Source organism: Alligator sinensis, unplaced genomic scaffold (assembly GCF_000455745.1).
Source record: "Alligator sinensis unplaced genomic scaffold, ASM45574v1 scaffold678_1, whole genome shotgun sequence".
Lineage (NCBI taxonomy): Eukaryota > Metazoa > Chordata > Crocodylia > Alligatoridae > Alligator > Alligator sinensis.
In genome coordinates this window covers 2,486,962-2,509,552 of record NW_005842006.1, presented here as the reverse complement: position 1 = coordinate 2,509,552, position 22,591 = coordinate 2,486,962, and the positions used below count along the sequence as shown (strand labels likewise).

The 22,591-nt window shown below is 40.4% G+C and overlaps 1 protein-coding gene across 1 annotated transcript in view; it reads right to left on the bottom strand.

Moving 5' to 3' along the window:
* GREB1 (growth regulating estrogen receptor binding 1) overlaps positions 1 to 22,591 on the bottom strand; it is a 159,402-nt gene that overhangs the window by 32,656 nt on the left and 104,155 nt on the right. The window contains exons 7-20 of the mRNA XM_025201830.1: positions 21,702 to 21,830; positions 19,607 to 19,729; positions 17,001 to 17,138; positions 14,916 to 15,101; positions 13,297 to 13,647; positions 12,199 to 12,327; positions 9,456 to 9,584; positions 8,765 to 8,962; positions 8,488 to 8,668; positions 6,750 to 6,942; positions 5,424 to 5,560; positions 3,653 to 3,992; positions 1,899 to 2,014; positions 1,078 to 1,277 (exon numbers count right to left, since the gene is read on the bottom strand). Of these exons, the coding sequence (XP_025057615.1) occupies positions 1,078 to 1,277; positions 1,899 to 2,014; positions 3,653 to 3,992; positions 5,424 to 5,560; positions 6,750 to 6,942; positions 8,488 to 8,668; positions 8,765 to 8,962; positions 9,456 to 9,584; positions 12,199 to 12,327; positions 13,297 to 13,647; positions 14,916 to 15,101; positions 17,001 to 17,138; positions 19,607 to 19,729; positions 21,702 to 21,830 (2,550 nt within the window). The remainder of the gene's footprint in view (positions 1 to 1,077; positions 1,278 to 1,898; positions 2,015 to 3,652; positions 3,993 to 5,423; positions 5,561 to 6,749; positions 6,943 to 8,487; positions 8,669 to 8,764; positions 8,963 to 9,455; positions 9,585 to 12,198; positions 12,328 to 13,296; positions 13,648 to 14,915; positions 15,102 to 17,000; positions 17,139 to 19,606; positions 19,730 to 21,701; positions 21,831 to 22,591) is intronic.

Below are 22,591 nucleotides of genomic sequence, written 5' to 3'. Positions count from 1 at the left end.
CTAGCAGCTATCACCCCCTAAACACATTCAGTCTCACTGGAACATTCAAGTAATTCTACAGCCACATTGTACCTCTGTATTTGATGAAAACAAAATGTCATTCCTTTCAAAGCTGCTGATTAAAGTGCCTATTTCGGTTCATTTCAGGTTCTATTCTTGCTGAGTAACATCTTACTCAGGTGAGCAGTCCTTTCCATGAGACCTTGTGTGATCATTTATCCCCTACATAGTTCAATTTTTGCCAGTATGAAATGGGGGGTGATAATGGTTTCTCAGGGGCACTGAGACATTTCACTAATTTATGTTTATAAAATGCTTGCCTTCCTCAGTTGAAACATATGATAAAGACAAAGTGTTAATAACAGAATACTATTTAATAAGTTTAATTTCAGAAGTACAAGCCCATCACTAAACATTTCAAATAATTTCTCCCAATAATTTGTTGCATCCAGTTGCAATAACTGCTTTATATTTGCATATGTGATAGACGGTTTTGCATTCTTGAAAGCCAGCGTCTATCTCTGATGTTGATACTTACAGGCCATGTCTACATGTGCATTTATGTCATTTTATATTTACTGTGCAGTAAGCTACTGCACAGTAAGCAGGAATAGGCCGGCATCTACATATGCAGGCATTAAAGTTAGTCCCAAGTCAGTCCACACACACAGTGTTACTGCACAGTAAGGCATCTACATGTGTGTTACTGCACAGTAACTAATCAGGTGTATATTTGATCCCTGCATGATGAAGGTATCGAATATATGCTCAAATTGGTGTAAGTCACCATATTTACTGTGTAGTACGGGTGCACACATGTAGACACGCAAGTGAACTCTGAAGTAATTTTAGTTACTTCACAGTAAATGCACATGTGTAGACATGTCCACAGAGTTAACTTTTAATGCATAACTTGCAGTTTGAACATGTAGATATTTTTCATAAAGTACTAACTTACTTTATGAAACTATATTTTCTAACTCTACAACTTCATTCTTCTCAAACCTGATATCATATAAAGCTCAACCACTTAAAGGCTTCCTTTATAGAACAGACTCAGCAAATAATAAGTAATACCTTCTGTCACTATTTCCTCATCTTCATTATCAGTACTGCTCAGTTTTTCTGGGTCACTCTCCAACACGTCATTTACAACCACCTTCTCTATGTGGCTTTCAGAGCTAATAAAGTATGCTGCCAAACCAAGCTCTTGCTCCAAGGTTGTCCTTACCAGAGAAGAGGAATTTATTAAACGTAGGTCACAGTATCTCAATGACCTTGAAAGAAACAAAAGACCAGTTTGAAATCCCACTGTATTCTACACTGTTATTGCTTTGGCAGATACGAATGAAGGGTTTTGTCATTACCTACTTCGTTGATGTGTAAGCGGAAACTCAATGACATATCTTTGTTACTGTATTTTGGCATGTTCACTCCCAGAGTGCATATTATCTCTGTACTTTTGGTTGAAACAGCTTATCCAATTGCACTTGGGTTCTCCTGAGTTCTAATCCTGACTCAGAAATATACTCACTCTCTCTCTCTGATGTGGCACACACAGCCCCTCCAAACAAATTCAATCCTATTGGAAGCAGGTGCAACACCAAAATTTATAGCTATGCATCTGCTATAAATGCAGCAGATTTTTTTGTTTTGTTGTCTCCTTACGTCCCTCCTTAGGGATGTTGGTGTGAAAACCCCCCTTCTATCTCGTATGTCAACCTCCTCACCCATTACTACCAAGTCGACATGGCCAATCTCCCACATTTTTAGCTGACAGTACAAAAACTACCCAAAACTGATGAAACAATCATCTCATCATGCAAATCTCATAATCTGCTACACCCACAAAGAACCAAAGAACACAGTGGAAGTGTTTGTCAGTATTGCCTTCTCACCTTGGCAGGGACTCCCCTTGAGGGTCCATTCCACTAAATATTAATATACATGGAAGACCTTCTAATTCCAAATAGGTCTGTGGCCTCCAATCTGCATCTTCAATTTTCTGCCAGATCTGTCATACAATATAAAAAAAAAAAACACAGCTGGGCATAACCGTAAGATTCTGTTAAAAAGGCAGAAATGGATCATATATTGATGATGCTGTGGATCTCATTCTGTAGAGATTCTACAAAAACAACTACTGGAGGCCAAAGGGTGAAAGTTTCTTAGTTGTTAACTTTTTTTTTCAGTTTTGTCTCAGAAATATTGGTTCACTAAAAAAGGCAGCATCATAAATCCATATGATGGCATCAATCTAATGACTTCCTAAATTAAGTGGAAAATAAAAAGATAACCAAATATAGATCCAAATATTCATCCAGAAAGCACAAGAAACCTTAATGAAGATGTATAACCTGATCCTCAAAGACAGAAAGAAGAGTCACTCACTGTAAATATTTTCCTTTGGGGATCCAGTTTCCTAACTACAGTTGTCAGCTGCTCTGAGAGCTCCATAATAGATTGATCTTGGTCTCTGCCTGAAGATCTGGTGGAGATATCTATGTTCACATTGATTAACATCTTGAGCTGTGAGTAACCATTGTATTCAATGAGAACAACTGACTGGTGAAGTACTATGCACTGGGAGTTGGGTAACAGAATCTGGTCTTTATTATTTATGGTTAAGAACCAACAACACACATGAGACAACTTAGGGTGTGATTCTGAATTTATTTACTCCTGTTTTCTCAAGTGGAATCATCTGTGTTAGCATAACGAAATCATAATCAGGGCCCTGTCTCCTGCTCCAGGGAGAGTTATGGCTAAAGAAATAGATAGCAGGAAGCAAGCAAAAAGCGTGGTGGAATTTCCAACCCTTACATGTAACATTATGTGTTTAAATGTGTGGGTTGCAGTACTCTTAATAAGCGGGATAGGGCATCTCCATACTGCTTTCACGCCTGTTCACTCCTGCTCTGTGTATATTAAAACTCAGAAATAGGCAATGGAGCCACTCTAGGGCAGCCCGGTACACTTGCCAATAAGTCTGCCTCAGGCGAAGAGTCTGCAAGCAGTGCTGAGTACATGTTCAGGATGACTCTGCGATAGCTATATTGTTTCATTGCTGGAGCTTGGTACACAAGGATGAAGAGCAAATTGGCACGGCATGCTTTATAGCAGAGCTCCCAGATGTAGCAGTGAGCATCTACAAATAAATGCTTACTGTTGGGGGTGGGGGCTTAGACTAGCTATTTGCAGGGAGTCACAATGACCATAATGTGGCCAGAGGGAACCTCTTAAAGGCCAAGCCTGAATTTATTAATCTATTAATCATTTCCAGAATGTTAGAACCCAGGAAACATCAGGTGCTGTATTTGAAATGCTGGGAGACTCAGAAGCATCTGGGTAGGACTGAATGATGTGAGGACTCCACACCACCTGCTGGTGGCCTACGTGATATAATTCCACAGTACTCTCCTTAGGGGGAAACTTTTCTGCTCAGGTAAAAGCTTTACCATGACAAAAATCACTTTAATTTTTATTTGCTCTTTCACTACTGCATTGATTCATAGACCGCACACTCTATGTTTTAATTTTGCTGGGAAATGACATATAATGTCAATAAAATCTGAATGTCTCCATCCACCCACCCAATGGACTTGGTGCTTCCATGGTAAACCTATTAGGATAGTGTCATTCTGCAAGTTACCTTTAGTTGCTCCACAAAGTGCTTCCCTATGGTGATTCCAGAGTTAGGATTTCCCAAGATTATTTCAAAATTATCTTCAAGAGCTAGTCTTTCTCTTACATGATAGAGTCGCTCATATGCCACAGCAGCCAGTGGAATACAGGGAATTCTTAACACGACCATGAGGCCATGGCCACTGGGGCAGTGTCTTGAAGAGCTTATTAGGTTTTGGGTGATTTCCAGCGTTTCAACTGAAGTGTAATTCTTCATCTGAGATAGACCACTTACTGCCATCATAGCTGCAGAATAGTGCTGTATGAGGACAAAAGTCCTTATCACTGCACTGTGTAATCTGGGAAACCTGAAATAAATTGTGAAGTGAGGATGCAGCTCTTATAAAATTCAATAACACTCAAAATATCATCTTCATGTAAAATCATGCCCAATATACAGTAGAACTACACTAAGCTGTCCTTGACTGTTCTCCACATCCTATAATTCCTTGACCAGAAATGGTGGGATCTCACCATTTCTCAGGAAAGATTTAACACAAGTGGCATGCTGAAGTTATACTTCCTCATGTTATTAAGACCTCATTGCTTTTAGAAGTTATGCCACAGAATACTTGCTAGTGTAGTCAGCAGTACCATGAATCAAAAATAAAAGACACTTGCAATGAAGATAATACAGTACAGCTCGTTGTGCATCAGTTTAGGGTTTTTTTTACTTGTGCTTACTAAAGATTTGATCCAATTCTTACTAATGTCAACTAAAAAGAATCACTTGACTTGAATAGGAGTTAACCAATCAAGACCAAAACCAATATGTCACAGTCTTTACAAATTTATAAAGTTCTCCTTGCTCAATTTTTCATTTATGGTATACTTGACAGTTCAACGAGCTCATCTGGAGCTTTGCACATGCAAAAAAATGCACCTAAAGAACATTGGCTATCCACTCCCAGTGACTCTAGATTTTTCACCTAAACCTCTCATCCTGGATCATATAAGGTAAATGACATCAAATTTTCACACACTGATAACAACAATTAAATTTTGATTTAAGTCCAGGAGCCAAAGTGAAATTGCACCTGTTCTTTGTGGCCCCTTTAGGATATTTACAAAATGTATATATTAAAATTAGTTCTTGATAGCCAGAAAAGGTCAGCATGGAATCGCATTAAAAATATTGATGCATTAACCTCCACAATTAAGGACAATAATTATACAGTGGATAAAGGTCCCAGCCAAAACCATAACTACATTGTGCTAGATGACATACATCAAAAGATACAGTCTTTGCTAACCAGATTATAGTCTAAATTAGCGGGACCCAACCTTTTTTGGCAGATGCCCCACAAATTAGTCTTGCACCTTCTCCAAGAATCACTCCAGTCCCCTTCCCCTGCCTGATCTGCTGCTCTGCTTTCTGCATCCTGCCCTGTGCTCCTGCTAATCTGCTGCTCTGCTTTCTGCTTCCTGCCCCATCTTCTGCTTTGCTGCCTGTCTCCTCCGTAATCTGTTATGTGCCACATACAGTGGCTGCCTGTGCCATTTCTGGCACATGTGCCACAGGTTGGCCACCCCTGGTTTAAATAAAGACAACAAACCAAGGGCAGGTAGAGAAACAAAAACACAGAAAGATAAACTGTCATATAGGACACATAACTGAGCAGTGCCAAAGCCATGAACAGAAAGAACTCAGGGCTCCAGAAGTATGGTCCAAACCCTGATCTACTGGATTATGCTGCCTCTCAAATGTCATAATTTTTAAACCAAAGACCGTACTGTACCTTTTCCCTAAAGCCATAACCATAGCTTCAAAAGAGCTGTCATATCTAAGCAGTGGAATGCTGTGTCCAGAAAGGGTGGATTCAATGAATTCTGACAACCCAAAATATTTCTTGTTTTCGTGGTATAAATCTACTCCCTTGAGTAAAAAAAGACAAAAATAATTTAACAATACAAGCGGTATATGCATTGTAAGTAATGCATCAGCCTGTCATCACTAAATCTAATTAGGTATCATATTCCTTCAAATATAAAACACCGTTGAATTTAAGACACACCCAAATACTTGGATTCTCAATTTAAAAAAAAAACAAAAACAGCAAATAAAGACACATCTACAACTTTATAGTGCATGTAAGAGTTTTACATGATTTTTATAGTTGAATTGAAGGTGCAGATCATTTTTAGAAGAAATATTTGATTTTAAAAAGTGTCATATTCAAAGAAATATGATAAATGTATATGCAAACATAAACATAGGCACAGAGAAGTAGACTTAGGACTCTTCTTTATATACACACATATAGGAAAAATATTTAAGAAAATACATGCATTTATATAATTCAATACTAATATAAACACTTGATTGATATGCTGAGAAGACTTAAATTTAAACAGCTCTTTTGACTTCAGTACAGTTTCATAGATTCATAGATGTCAGGGTTGGAAGAAACCTCAGTAGGTCACTGAGTTGGACCCCTGCCCTGGGCAGGAAAGAGCACTGGGGTCAGATAACCCCAGCTAGGTTCTTGTCCAGTCTCCTCTTGGAGACCCTGCCAGGGTACAGGAGAGCACCACCTCCCTTGGAAGCCCGTTCCAGATTCTGGCAACCCTTACTGTGAAGAAGTTCTTTCTATGAAAATTATGACAGTTCAGGGAAAATGAGGATCTAAATCAGTGGTTCTCAGCCTTTTTAGACTTGAGGATCCCTTTCATAGGCTCTGCAAATAATAAGGCAATTCTTCTGAGTTGAAAAGAAATATCTGGATTTATCATGTGAATCATGTTTGCTCACTTAACAGTGCTAATATTGTGTGGCACCCTGTGGCATCCTTGAAAAGATCTCAAGACACCCCACGGTGCTGTGGCACCCTGGCTAAGAATCACTGATGTAGATAGGGGAAACTAGAAAGGATAAGAGAAAAACACAGAAGCACCTAGATAGAAGCTAAACCAAAAGCAGAAGAGAGAAGGAATATAACAATCATTATTTATCACTTTCTTCATGAGAACCAGGGGCCTCCAAAGTTTTTCTGGACATGTCAACATAAAATACTTGATGATGAATTCACAAAAGAATGCAAAAGCCCTCCAAAGACCTATCTTACATTGCTGTATGAAGAAGGCCAGTGGATTTCATTGTAAGGGCTGATGTGGGTATGCTGTGTCTGCAGGGCATAGGGGAATGAAGTCACATGAAGTGTCACAATGTTTGGAGCCTCTTTCACCTCTCTGCAGTTCAACAGTCTATCGACAAGTCCCACGGATGGTTCCATTTGAGGATAAAGGCTATGAACAGCACTGCAAGAAGAAACCCAAATAGTCTCCAAAGTGATCAGTATAAAGGAATTCTTATAACAAGGTCAATGTATATATCTTACCATCTGAAACCCAGGCACAAAAACATCATTAAATAAAAACAAGGAATTTACAGCTGGATTCTTTGACCTGGCTCTACTATCTTTGCACTACTCCTATGGCAGAAAGGGAGAGTGGATAAACTCCATATCATTCCCTTAGACACTGTGGAATGCCTATCAAGCAGGGAGCTTCCCGCAGCTCCCAGCACACAGGATGGGGAAGCTGAAAAGGAGCTAGCACTATGGCAGCTGCTAGCAGCCATGTGGCATGAATTAGCATAGTTATTAAGAACAGAGCCAGCACAAGGATTTTTGCTGCCCTAGGCAAATGAAAGTTTGCCACCCTCCCGTTTCATTCTGGGTGGAGCTGACAGCAGTGGCATCATGCCAAGCCAGGCCCAACCAAGTGTCCATGCTGCCTGCTTGCTCCAAGTGCTGTTTTTGCTACCCCCTACAATTTGCTGCCTTTAGCGACCACCTGTGCTGCCTGTACAATTAAACCAACCCAACTTAAGAAAATACAGCATTTAACCCCAAAGAGATTACAATCTTTGTGTAAAATGAGAGACAACAGATAGATACAACAGGCAGATGGGGGCACAAAGTAACTGCGACAGGATTACTATAAAAGAGGAATGAATGTCTGGGTATTAGGGCCCAAGCATATGCCATTTCAGTCCCCTGGCTCTGTGATCCTTCACAAGTCACTCATGCTCTTTGTGTCTCAAAATGCGATGAAAGGTGGTCTATATAAATGTTAGGCATTACTATTACTCTCCTACCTCACAAAATCCAAAATAACCTGTTTTGCAAACACACTCATGTTCCTGCGCTAGAAATGCGTGGAGTCTGTTAAGCTAAAAATGCACCCTGGGCCTCTTGGAAGCCTGGAAAACCTATGCTCCCACTCTTCACAGAACCAGTAGTATGAGCAGGTGAGCTGGTAGGAAGATTTTTTTGTCTTCCTTTCATCAGAAATTCACTGAAACTGAGACATCCCTACAGAACATTGCAAGTCTGACACATCTAGTAATAAGTGGTACACCAGCTGCCCAGCTACTGTGGAGTTTTTTGCACAATTTGCAGCAGAGAGAAAAGTTAAAGAGAGTTTTGAAGGAGGGCAGTGAAGTGGCTTTCCACATCGTTTTTCTCACGTGGAAGAAGCAGCCTAGCAGAAAATGTGAAGGTCCTTGTAGGAATCCATGACTCATGGAGAATCAAACGTGAAAACAGCTCAATGAGACATTAGAGGCAATTCAAGATGAGGACAGGTTTGCAACAACCTCCAGCAGAACTGTTTGTGTTTGATGCTTGGGAAAATGGAGCTAGCTGGGCAGTGAAGATGGACACAGATGGGTGGGCAATGAATAAACAACCAAAATGACCTCTGAGACAGCATTTTGAATGGACTTTAGAGCTAATAAAAATAATAATAATTAACAATTTTTTTCTGTAAGAGTTGAGTTAAAAATGAAATTGTTCTTACCTCATAAGATCCCAGTGAGCATGATCATGGATTAGGACAAACAGTGTGTGAGGATTCTGCATAGAGTTCTGCAAAAAGGCTTTAAATTTAGTCTGGGATTCAGCATCTAGCTTCATAACATATTGTTCCACTCTCTCCTTTGTGAGGTGCTCCTTTTCTAAGCCAAGCTCCAGCAAAACACCTAAAGAAGTCAAATAGGCATCAGTCCTTCCACATACAAAATGTAGCTACCAAATTTCCATTCACATCTAAAATAAAGCCAGATCACAAGGAATACCTGAATGCCAGAGATGAAACAGTGTCTGCTGGTATGTCACTTCAGAGGGTGGAATGCAAATCAGGAAATCAACTTTTTCAAAAGAGCCCAAGTCAAGATTTTGAGTGCTGGAGTCAGCAATTGAGCAAACATGAGACAACAATTTCTGAGCCACCGCCAGCTGGAATGGACGAATCTGATGCTGTTCAATATTATAACCTGGGAAGAGGCAAAAACATTTGTTCAGATATGTGACAGAAGTTTAATCTTATACTCCTTAAAGTCTGCTATCTCCTGGAAGTCTTCACAGCTCATGGTGTAAAGTTCTCTGTATGAAGCTCTCCTGTATAATGTAGATGTTCTAGAGCAATGAAATCCTTCAGACAGAGGGAGAGTAAAGTCTATCAATTTTCTGAGATTTCTCTACATGTTCCTTGGTCCCCAAACTGCCCACTCAATTCCACACATGTATTGTGAATGTCCCTTTAGGCCTTCATAAAGTCAAAGTCCTCATTTAATAAACAAACTAAGATCAAATAAACGATCCACTTGAAGGAGGATCATGGAGTGCAACTGAAGCCGCCTATACATTAGAATCAATGTTTACTTTCAAAGATTACACATAGGAAAGAGGGGGGCTGAGATCAGAGGTCAGTGATTAAGTGGAATCTCAAAAAACTCTGCTCCCTCTCTAGATGTCTTCGTTACTTACTTGTGCACACAGATGCTCCGGTTCCATCTAGAGCTGTTGTTGGCTTATTCACTGAAGCATAAAGAGATGAAGATATGTGGCCTTGGTTTTCTTGATAAAATTTGTCAAGCAAAAGATCAATGTCACCCTCTAACAAATTGAAAGGAGAATGGATATTAATATTCACGTTGATAATAATAATACCACATAACTCTAACAGCATTTTTCATCAGGGGGCTTCTAAATACTTTATACGCTCCAGTTAGATGCTCTGAAACCCAGGCTTCTGATATTCAGCACTGAGGCTCTCTTGTTGGCTCCTGTTGGATCTGTTTGCACTTTTTAAATCAGGACTGTCCCACTGGCAGCACATGGGCCACATCCAGCCCACAGGGGTTAAGTTACCGCCCCTGGCCTCCCACCCAGCCACCACTCCCTCTATTACCTACTGTGTGCATCAGCAGTTAGAGACTCTGGGCTCTCCACTTCCCTCCTCTAGCTGCTGCTTCCTGCCCCTGCCCAGTAAAGCGAGCTGAGGGCACGGGTGGATCTAAAGGGGGTGCTATGGCATGGCTGCAATCCCCCTTTCATACCAGACCACATCTTGGGAGCTTCTGGTGGCTTTTTTAAAGTCCTCAAAGCATGTAAGAATCCCCTCTGTGTTCAAAGACACATCCCCATCCCTCCCCTCCCCTCTGTGCCACTGCTGCTTTTCCTGCTGTCCCAAACAAGAGGGAAGCTCCTGCAGCCAGACCATGCAGGGTCTGGGCTCAGCTAGGAATAGCAACAGCAGCAGCAGTGATGGTGGGGGGCAGCGGGGGGGGGTGAGTTTCCCAATCTGCCCAGCTCTCTGGAAGCAGGCAGAAGAGAGAGCACACCCCCCTCTGCCCATTGCAACCAGCGCTGCCATGGTTCCTAGCCTCCATTCAGCTTGGCTGAAGCAGGCAGGAGCAGCTTCCCCCACCCCTGGGACATTGGGAAAAGCAATAGGGGCTGGTGGGGGAGGGAGGGAGGAAAGGAAAAAAGAGGGGCATGCCTTTGGGCATGGAGGGAAAGGGTGGGGAATTCTTGCCTACTTTGGGGTAAGCAAAAAGTCCCCAGAGGCTCCCAATCTATCCACACCAATAGGAGGGAGACTGGTAGCTGGGGGTGCAGCCAGCCCTGCAGCAGAGGTGACTGTTTCCGTACCTCTCTTTGCGAAATCCTGGATCCACCCGTGGCTGAGAGGGAGGCTGGGGTGCATGGTGCAGCAGGGGAAGAAGGTTGCGGGTGCTCAATGCTGCAGGAAGGGGGCATCCACAGCCTAGGGGTTCATGGTTTACCCTGTGTGTCCCCCATGATTGCAGCTCCCAATGGTGTTGCCCATGAGAAGTGTGGCCCCTAGTCACTTAGAAGTTGAATAGCCTTGGTTTAATTAAATGTTCACTGAGCCAGAACACAACTCTGTCACCCACTGGTGAGGACATTTTCATGGGTGGATGAAGACCCAGGTTCAAACCCCTACTCCAAACCAGGCAGAGCAGTATCTCTTTCAGCCAAGGTGACTACCTAACCACCAGGCTCTTCTGTTCTCTCATGGGCAGCAGAAAAACACTTTGAAAAGTCTCAGTTTATCCTTAGTCAGAGATGGATAATTAGGATACATCTCAAAAAGTTTCACAAAATGGGAAGATATATTTCCAGGTCTTCTCAGGTGATACACAAAAACAGAAACAAGACACCTATTGATTTGTGCCACTGCATAGGCGACTGGTAGGGGGGACACGGGAGGCATGTGCCCTCCCTGACAGGGCCATCCCCACCACAGATGCTGCCGGCAGCATCTGCGAGTGCTCATCAGCTCCGTCCACACCACCGACACCACTGCCAGCTTCTGCGGGTGCTCCCCTCAGACTCAGGAGGCACCAGTCACCCACCGTATATCACATTACATTCATCCAGAGCCCTTCTTGTTCTTGGCCAATGAAAGACATTCAGAGAACACAGTGCTAGTATTGTATAGTATTCAATGAGCACTTTTGAAGAAACATTTTAATATACCTATAATTGAACCGAGGACAGCCAGGGTGATTCTGAAGTGCCATCCAGTGAGTGCACACAGTGTGCGTAGCAATTATTTTAGGATTTTTATTTAATACTACTGCTCAAGAAATAGAAAAAGTTCACTTCAGTGCTTTTAAGAGTTGTATTTAAAAGAAACTTAGAGCAGAAGAAGCTTCTGCATAAAAAAGAGCAAATGATAGGTCAAAGAAAACAGAATCTACCTCAAGTAAGTCTCATGCCATTTAATGGGCTTGATGAACTTAATTTCCCCTGCTCACCACCTCAAACTCTCCTCACTTGGTGAAATAATAGTTTTGCAGCAATATTCTCTCTCATTTCAGAGGTCAGGATGGAGTTTATACTGAGATGAAAACAAGGGAATAATACTGAGTGACAGGACGAATTAGCTGGCTGTGAGCTAATTAGCTCACCCTCACCCTCACCCCTGTGCAACCAGTTGAGCAGGCAGCCTACATACAGGAGTGAAGTGTTTTGGATAGAGACTGTTTACAGAGCCATATCCATGCTTTGATATGGGCAACTAATTTCCATTTGTGTCAATGGAAATATATGCATGTATGAATGCAATTTGCCCATGGGGATCTGACATTTCTCAGATAAGTTTTACTTTTCCAGATTGTTCTTGTCCCTTTCTGACAGACTCCCGCTGGGTTCAAAGGATCAGACTCTTAGGATCATGTTTGTTTATAGCATCTTATACCTGGGCAGAGGGTGCTAAAATAAGATCCCAGAGTTTCAACTTTCCCGGTCACCAGTTGATAATTAACTTCCTTCTGGTAGTCTGCAGCGGTGAGCATGCTCTCGGACAGAACTCTTGCCTGGTATTTCCCTAAAAAACAAAAATGACTCTTTTTTATATGAAATGTTGAATGCAGTTTGAACCAAAATGACAATGTTCTAAATCAACCTTCCTTGTTCAAGGGAGCCATATCCAAACCCACCTCCAGCAGCAGGACAAGCAGTAGTGTTATGAGTGGTGTCAGGGAGCTGCAGGGTTTAACACAGCCGTTGCTTACCCCTCCACTACTGGCACGTCTCTGATAGGACTCCTTATGTTGGAATTTAGAGGGAAGCCCTGTTCCTGCTCAATGCACTCCCAAATTTCTGATCTCTCCAGAAGCCCCGCCAAATAGATGATCTGGCTCCATGAGCCAGATCTGGTCTGTACATCCTATCTTTTACCATGCTGCTCTACATTATAAGTAATAATAATACCCAGCTACGGGAATTTCCTCAAATTAAAGGTAACACATATCACTCCCAATTTATGCGAACCCCACTCTTACTTTTTTTTCTTTCAGAAGTTGTTAAAGCAGAGAAGACTGCACAGAGTCTCAGGATTCGATAAAGATGTTATTGCATGGGTTATTATCCATTATTTTAATTAAAGCTGTAGAGTTCAAGTAATTCTTTTATCATTTTAATCAGTATGGCCCCAACTAGGCTTTAGCTGTCCCAGGGAGAAAACCAAGGCTAAAAAAACTTGTGAAATTGGGATCATATTCAATTCTCCACTACAAGTAGGTTATATTTCTGTTAAACACTAAAAACAAGACAGCTTGCTAAGTAGCTTCAACCCAACCTCAAAATTAGCTTGCTCATTGTCATATACATGCAAACACTCCATTACAGTGAGGCACTTCAGCCAGAAATGTAGAAAAGTGCATGCACAAATGGGGATGCAAGAAAACTAAATTAAAATTTATTTCTACATGGGAAAACACCAAGCCAATTTCTCATAACAGACAATGATAAGAGTTATACAGGTCGGTCTAAAGATTTTCTCTGGTGATCTCACCTGTCACCACAATGCAGGAATCTATGGCTCTGTTTCTGCTAGCACATAGGATCACCACGTAGTTCGTCTTCACTAGTTTTCCTTCAATGATCAGCTTAAACATTTCTGAAAGTCCCTCAGCTAGAGAGTAACTGCACTCAATGATATGGACGCTGTCATTGCAAGAACTGGCAGCTAACCCTGCTAGCCAGGGGAGCTGGGCAGATGTCACTGGTGCAATCTGGCTGGGAACCTGAGGGAAAGTCTGTGGAAGGGCCTGCTGATACTGGCGGATTTCAGAGAGATGAGACTCCCTCCATGAACGCATGAATATTTGCTCCAAATCCTCGATCAAAGGGACCTGGTCTGAAGCTAAAGAAACATCAAAAAAAGAACAGAGTATAAAACACTTAAAATATGATGCTCAGCCAAAATAAAACCCTCTCATCTGAGAAACAGAGCTAAACAAAATCTCTGACTTCTGAATCCATTTTGGTTTAATACATAATCACGCCATTGTCTTTCCTGGAGTTATATCTAATTTACAGTACAAGTAGGCCCTCTGCCCATATAAAAGCTTTGAAACCAGATTCTGGCCCATATCACAACCCCTTGAGTCTCTTGGTCAATTGGCCTTAAGTGGAAGCTGGACATTCCCTGAGCACTGGGGAATAGCCAGTGCTTAGCACAAGGTATAAACAGGCGTCACCAAATGAAGTGGATCAGCTGTGTTGGGATGTGTCAACTAAGCCACTTCACTGGGTGAGACAGACACTGCCCACTGGTCTACAGGGTCAGGTCCACCAGCTGGGGCCTGATTCTAGGCAAAACACTCAGGCAAACATGCCTCTAAAAACAGGGCAGCCCCAGGTTTCTCTGCTAGCAGAGGATCACCTAGGAAATCCCTGAGCACACCTCTGCAACTGGAAAAAACAACTGCAGACACACCGCAAGTTAGATTCCCCAAGCATGCATGTCTGCAAATGGGGGAACCTGTGCAGGCACTCCCTGGGGTTTAGGAGCCCTAAAAAACCTAACAGACGTCGACCACAATCAAGTAGCACAACTTGATACCACCTATATTGCATCTGCAGGTTTTAGGCATTTGTGGTGAAACAAGGCACATGGATGTGTGTTTACTTATCCTTTGTGCCACCATAAAAATTTATGGTGGCAGAAGATGACATCTGTTTCCAGCCACACGCTGTACCACCTCCTTGCTACTCCATTCCAGCTTCTTATCAGGAGCTAGCCTGTATGAGACCATGGCCTGCTGGACAAGCCCTGCCTAGTACCCAGCAGATATTATGGTCAATGTAAGTTAGAGCACATTTCAGCAAAATGTAGAACCAGGCCCCAGCAGTAGACATAAGTGGAGTACACATATGCCAATCCTTGATTCATCCAGTGCTATCCATATAAAAATTCTGATACTTCTGTATTGCCAGTGCCTCTCAACTTTACACCATCTGCAAGTATCATTAGCATACTCCAATTCCAAGTTCATTAATGAAAATATTAAATCACACACAAAAATAACCCTAAAGGAACTCAACTAGTAACTGCTCTTCAACGCATAGTTCCTTTTCAGTCACCAATTGCAAATGTTTTACTTCTATACAGATGAAAAAAAACCTCACCTAGCTGAACAAGGTAGTAGACTGTTAGTAACAGCTGCATCTCCTCTGAGATTGGCTGTATTGTGGAAGCACCATACTGTTCATAAGCTCTAGATATAGACTGAGAATTTCTGTAGCAGGTGTACAAAAGTGGACTCACTATGATGTCATTAAGGTTCCCAGAAAGATAAGGGAAGTTTCCATGACCTGTAAAATAAACAATATTTGCACTCACCAAATTAATTTAATGTGTATGAATCAAACAGTCTGCTATATGTTAGTACTCAGGGGAATCTGAAGAAACTGGTGTGATGGTATTCATTGGTTTATACCAGGGGTAGGCAACCCCTGGCATGCATGCCAGAATCTGGCATGCAAAGGCATTTTCCTTCGCACATGTGCCTTAGGGTGGACGGTGGGGAAGGAGCTGGTGATACCTTTTATATTGCCAAAACAAGGATCAGGCCCCTAGCAGCTTCTCCACCATCCACCCCTGGCACACCAACATCTTACAAGTTGAAACTGTGGGTGTTTTTGGCACTCTGCCCAAAAATTTTGCCGACCCCTGGTTTATACCTTGTGCAGCAATAGGTGATTTGAAATACTCTGCCTCGGTTTGTGGAGTCTTCGCCACGGCTATTTCTATCTTTCTTATTCTCGACACTGTACAGGAATCTACAGGATCCTATAGCACATTCATAACCATAGTATTCAACAATGTGACTAATCTGCTATGGTTTGCTCTCACATCCTCTCCCTGGGGAAGAAGTGCATGTGTTGTAGCACTTAGTTTTGGCAGGCTGCTGGTAGGGTTTTGTATATGCCGCTCTACATTTTTGTTGGGAGAAGGCAAGTCACAGAAATGTGTCTTGTACTTGCGGCAGAAAGTAATGAGGTTTGTAATGGTCATCATTTTGGTGTTACTGTATTTTTTCACATATAACATGCCCCCAGATAGAATATGCGCCTTGTTTTTGAAAGGCATTATGGAAAAAAAATTCCAGTGTTATGGCTTAAAGCAAGGACAGAGCCTAATCTTCAGCTGACTGACCCTGCTTAACTAAAACACTAGCTGCTGTTGAAGACTGGTCTCCATAGATGGACCTCTAATCTTAAAAAAAGCTAGAGCTGTGAAATAGGAGACATGACCAGAAGCCCTATCAGACAGCAAAATTCCCCTAAGAAAGGTTAGCTTCATTAGTCAAGACCATTAAAAAGGAGAGATGATTGTTAACACCTGTGAAATAAAGAACAATGGGCCATTAACTCAGTGGCCCATTGATTCCCTCAGCAGGCTGAAGAGTAATACCAGAGCTGCTGCACTGTGAAACAGGGATGAAAATAGGGTGTTTCTATCTTGGGCAAAAAATCAGCTTCCCCACTTAACACATGCACTCCAATGGGAGTAAAGAGGCTGTATGCAAGAAAATCTGGTACTTCGTTTGGAATCAGAATTTATGGTAGAGGTGATATCTTTCATTAGATCAACTAGATTTTTGCAAAAAACATTCTTTAATTGCAAGCTTTTGGGCACAAGCACCCTTCTTCAGGCATCGGAGAACAGATTGTACAAGTTCTCTTTTTTCCTACACCTGAAGAAGGGTGTTTATGCCCAAAAGCTTGCAATTAAAGATTTTTTTTTGCAAAAATCTAGTTGGACTAAAAAGAGATCACCTCTACCATGAGTTCTACTTCCTTTTGCCTCTAGACCAATATGGCTACAATTTGGATACCTGATAGTTCATTTTGCACTCTTGGATGGGCCTCTGAGGAGCTCCATTTCCTGCACAGATGAGCTTTAACCCTTTACTACACATTCTCAATCTTTATAGGCACCCATCCATAACCTTTGTGAACTGACCAGCACCCCATTTCAAGAACCCATATATTTCTATAATGCTTACTTCCTCATATGAAGGTTAGGTAGTGTGGGGGCTTATAGTACAGGGGCTTTTTGATTGGCTTTTTAATTGAATTTTCACTGGTTGTCTTGTGATCATCAGGTTAATTAGTTAATATTTCTCAATAAAAATGCTATATTTATCTCAGAACATATTAAATTGCCTTTAAAAGCAGATAGACAAAAGATTGTCAGGATTTTATTACCTTTAAATATAACTGGCTTTGCTTTACATATTTTCAGCAAGTTGTCAGGAACTGAAACTTGTTCTCCAGAGGCCACCACTGGAGATGAGGCTGGTCCTATTAAAGCAGAATGTGGCAAAGATGACAAGCTTCCTCCATCTAAGAATGAATTAATGAAATTAATACAGCCAAGTAATATCTCGATGAAACAGAACTCACAATGTTACTTTCTCACATCAGCCAACATCTGCACTCAGAATCAATGCTTCATTCCTTTTTTGTCGAAACACAAATGATACATGAACTGCTAATATACCTATATTATTACCTTAGCTTCCTTAAAATGATACCATTTCCAAAACCAAGTTTTACACTTTATATCTAAAGACTACAAAATAAGCAAGCACATGAGTGAAAGTATGAGTGCAATAATCCAGAGAAGCCTGCAAATCATTTATGGCCTATACATTTTGCATGACACAAATACATTTTGGTGCTGTGATTATATACTGATGTTGTTATCAGTTCTTAGAAAGAGAAAATTAAATTCACTGAAGCCTATCATTAGTTTTTAACAGTAATCTTACTTCAAATATTAACAGATTAAAAACACTATTTTAAGGGAAACTACTTAATTCTGGTGGATTATCTGTTTTATCAATTTTATCTTTATCTGAACTAAATGGCAACTGTGTAATCCATCAGGAAGAGAGGACATTTTTAGAGTTAACACCAAATACACTTTTTTACAAGTTAAATCAATAATAATAATGTGACAAACTGAACTCCGACATTCACTTTTATGGCTTAATTACTCATCAGAATGTTACATCTCTCTCAGTTTGCTTCTGGAGGAGAAAGATATCTCAGTCTGTGCATGAGAATTACTAGATACTCTCCACAAAGCTAGCTAAACATACTGGGCCACACTTGGGACTATTGCTCAGTTTAACACAGTGGCACCTTAACAGGAATCGATCTAAATTAGGACTGAACTGAAATTGAGAGAGCATGTTATAGTTTGGCCAATAATGAGCCTCTCTTTGGAATGACACTGATAGTGCGGCCCACTGAAGTCAGTGGGAGTTTTATCATGGACTTCAATACATCCTAGATTTTGGACCAGATCTCAAATGTATTTAAGCAGCTAAAAAGACTAGCGTTTACAAAAATCTCTTGGTCTGTACCTTATTTACTCGAATAGAAGATGACCCGGATTATAAAACAACTCCCCAGTAATTATACTCTATATATGGAAAATATATAAATTTGTTATACTTGTCCAGGGATAGAATCTAATTATTGTATGGTTGCCTTAAATTTGTCCCCCTTCCACTGCTACACTAAGGAAAAGAAATCTTGGGGGTCAGGTAGCCCCTTTGCCCTGTGCTTCCCCCCAACTTTTTCCCCTGGCAACCCCTTCCCCCTATTTTTATTGTCACACCCTGCTCTCCCTAAACACATGGAAGTAAGAAGCAAATTTGAAAACAATGACCTTGAAATTAAACACAGCTGTAGCAATTTGCATATTTTATCCATACACTTAGTTCAACACAAATTGATGCATATTACCTTTTTCTTAAATTGCTGTAAGTTTTAGCATAGGTTCTCCATAAACATACTTACAAGCAGCACCTTGGCACCTCCTTATACATAGTACAAACTAAGCATGATATTAATCCAAAGCCAAAGGCTCATGATTTACCATATAGTTTACTGGGCTGGGCCCCACCAGGGTCAACAGGATTTCAAGCCACAGTGACTCTACAGTTCAGCACTGCTCGCTATGTGTGTATGTACTCCAGATACCCCCCACTAAGGACCATGTGCTGATTCACTTCCACTTATAACTATTGTTGTTGTCATGAATCCTGTGATCATCCAAACATTTATAGGCAGATGAAGTGCAGAGCAACCGGGTCCGGCTTCACCTCATGGAGGGCAGAGCTACACTAATCATATGTGAGAGGCTGAGAGAGGGAGTGACAGGGGGATTCTGGGTGAACTGTTTGGCCTCATTTGGTGATGTTTGCATTTAAGGTTGGTGAAGAAACAGGAAACATTGGGAATAGGAAAGAAAGGCACAGCTTAGCTGTGGGAATGAACTAGTCAAAAGGTATGCAATGTAGCAGCTCACCATGACTTGAAAGAGTCAGTGCTGAGGGGGACTGCACTTAATAGGCATTACCATATATTTTATTAAGATGAGCTGCACTAATCTATCCTGGTATGAGGTTCCCAGCAAGTTTACCCAATATGAACCATTTATTTTATAATCATGCCCAGTGCTGACTGTATTTAATCAACTTCATAGTTGTTTGCCATTGCTGAGCACATGCTATTTTTGGCAGCAGTTTAATTATAGACAATGTATTTAATGAGGTTTTCTTGCATGCAATTATAAGACAAGGGGCTTTTTTCCCCATGCCAATTTAGGTGGAAAACCTCACCTTTGATTTCAGTAATCATGGTAGTTACTGATTTCAGAGGGACTTCAGATTCCTGTTACCTTCAAACAGCCTATTTGGCATCTTTCTGTATTTTAGTACATAAATATCTTCAATATTCTGGCCCTTCTTCCACTGTCTTTTAAACAAACAAACAAAAATTAAATCAGCATAGCTTACCATTTTTATTTTTATTTGGAATCTGTGGGTTGGGCTGCAAGTTCCAAGTTTCAGTAGATGATGGTGACTCTGGTGACCATCCTTTGTGGCGCTTTTTTGGAGGCCCTGAATTTGTTAATGTGCCTAAATAACATTAATAGTTTGGAAAATTATTATGATGCCAAGTGGATGAAAATATTATATTTAATTTATTAACTTTCGTGCATGACATTCCAGTATTATTTTCATTGCTCAAGATCCTATATACTAAGGACTGTACTAGATGGTAACAAATATTTACACAAACTCGCTAGTCTCAATGTAGTTCTTATTTTATTTTGCTCTGTTACACCACAATAATGTGACCCATCTGTTAATTTGACCACAATGCACCTACTTTATAGCACAATTTACTCTGGGAGAACTGTATTAATAATATATTTTAATTGTAGATACCAAAAACATATACAGTTTCCTTGTACTCTGAGCAAACAGAGCTTGTGGGAAATATGGAATATAATTTTCAAAAATGCTGAAGTGACTGAAAAGCCTAAATTCCACTGAAAGTTAATCAACTTAGGTGAATTTGAAAATTCTACCTAGCATTATTATTTGGGACACAACTTACTAGCTCCAAACTCCATGTCAATTATGGATCCTGTCACTGATCTGGGCCAAATTTCTACTGAAAGCTGTATTCTTTGGTTCCTGGGTTTTCTAATGCATTTCTGCCATGTCCCATGTTTAACATTTTGATATTTCTACTCAATGGGAACTGAGGGTCTTCTAGGAGTTACTCAGCATCTTGCAGGAATGAGCTCTCAGGTTTTTCCTACTTTAATATGCCAAGGCATGAGCACATCTAGTTGTCCTGTCAAGACCAACTTTCTGGCAGAACTGTTCTTCCTATCTGCAAATTCAAGCCTACTTGCAATACAACAGGGAATAACCATTTAAACAATATTGTTCTCAGTGTAATTTACTGTGTGTGTGTGTGTGTGTGTGTGTGTGTGTGTGTGTGTGTGTGTACACACACACACACACACACACACACACACACACACGACTAATAAGCCTTCAGATTGAGAATAAAATAATTTTCAGGAAGATTCATCATAGTATTTACTGAAACAATAGGCTTTTATCCTTTAATTTTCACCACATGAGGGCAGTATATAGCCACGTCGCCTAGTTTCATTCATTTAACTTGGGGCATGATACGCTGCAGAAAAGCACAATTTCAGGATCAAAGCAATATAATGTGCTCATTTGGAAATCACCTATCCCTGCCAGGTTTAGTGCTGAGTCACCTACATGTTGACATTGAAATGTTACCTTAATTAAATCAGTTCACATTATAATAAGACAGATACTCACGTACAAAAAAGTCAAATATTAAATGGTTATGGAATGTGAACTGGGATGAAACATATTAGCAGTGCAGTTTGTAAATGTTCACATTAAAATTAATATAAAGTATATAGAGAGAGATTATGACTATTTAATTAATATTAAGAATTTTCCAGCCCTAACAGCTTCATGGGATTTGTTCCGTATATGATGATGAAAACTGGATAGCTGATGAAACACTACAAAGTAACCATTTTAGTGCAGTCCAAGGTGTAACGTGGATACTGTTTTAAAATATGGAACTAGTTGTTCAAGATTCATGTTTTTTCTCTGTAAGGATCACATCCTTGCTTAAGTAGTATACAATCAGTTTCTATCAAGCTTTTCCAGTGCCTTTTATTGAAGTCTAAAATCTGTTCTGGAGCAGCTGTTTCAAACTGACAAACACATTCTTCCAAAAGCCTGAATTCAGAGGCTGTTCTTTCCTCAAATTAAACAACCAAAAAGTAAAATATAATAAAAGAATAATAATACATATGCTGTGTTCTAGGAAAGCTGCATCGGAAAGTACATAAACACTTTTCATTGTTAGTTAGTAAGGAATAAAATATATTATTTACATAAAGACTCCTAGCATAATGTTCTGCTCTAAATACATAAGAGTTTGCATCCACTACACCCATTTATATAATGTTTCCACTTTACCTCAGGTAACTAAATCAGAATGTATAATTTAGATGAGTTGAAACAAAAAATCCAGAGGTACCTAACACTGAAGGTCTTGTCAGAGCTGACAGGCTATTTTTCACTAGATGCTGTTTGGGAGAACCTTTGCCATTGTAAACAGTTGGGCCAAATGCTGCTGTTGATGGGAGATGATCTGACATTGCACCTGCTGAGTTAGAAAAAAGAAATTATTTAAATAAATGTTTATAAAGGCAGCCCAGAGCTGATGGAAACAACTGATTAATTAAGGCTTAACTTCAGTGGACCTATGACAATTTGCATCAGCTGAGGTTCTGCCTCATAGCCATTACAATGCTGAACACAGCAAGCCCAATTTTGGTCTTATACCAGTTTTCTCTGTCATTGCTTTTGGTTTACACCTAGGTGATATCCCAATCCTTCAAAAAAATCAACACATTCAGATCCTTCTACCCATGTTCACATGCCACATAAAGCTTTTTGCAAGATAGGACCATAAGTGAGAAGAATCAAGTTCTGTTGCTAACACCAATAAAAATAATTTTGAACAAAATGCTGAATTTACTTTTATTCCAAACATCTTTATTTATTTTCAGTGAACAGTGTCACATTAAGCAGGTAGATTTTCCTAAACCTAACTCTAGTTTTCAGGAATTTAGCTTTTTATATGTTTAACTTTTGAAAATATAATTCAGCACTAGTGTCATAGGGATATAAGTGTTTTGTTATCCAGGGGCACCTATACACATGCAGTGAGGCTGCTCCAATGTGCTAATTAAAGGATCCCCTCCCCCTTCCCACTTCTGGAGCACATGTATAAATGCCCCAGGTTTTCAAACCCCAGCTGCTCAATATTTTTGAAGTCAGGTGGAGGAAATAACAACATCAGTGGAGTTGCCACAGTTCTTGGAATATCTACTACAGCCACAGGAAAATAGTGGGAGAGAGCCT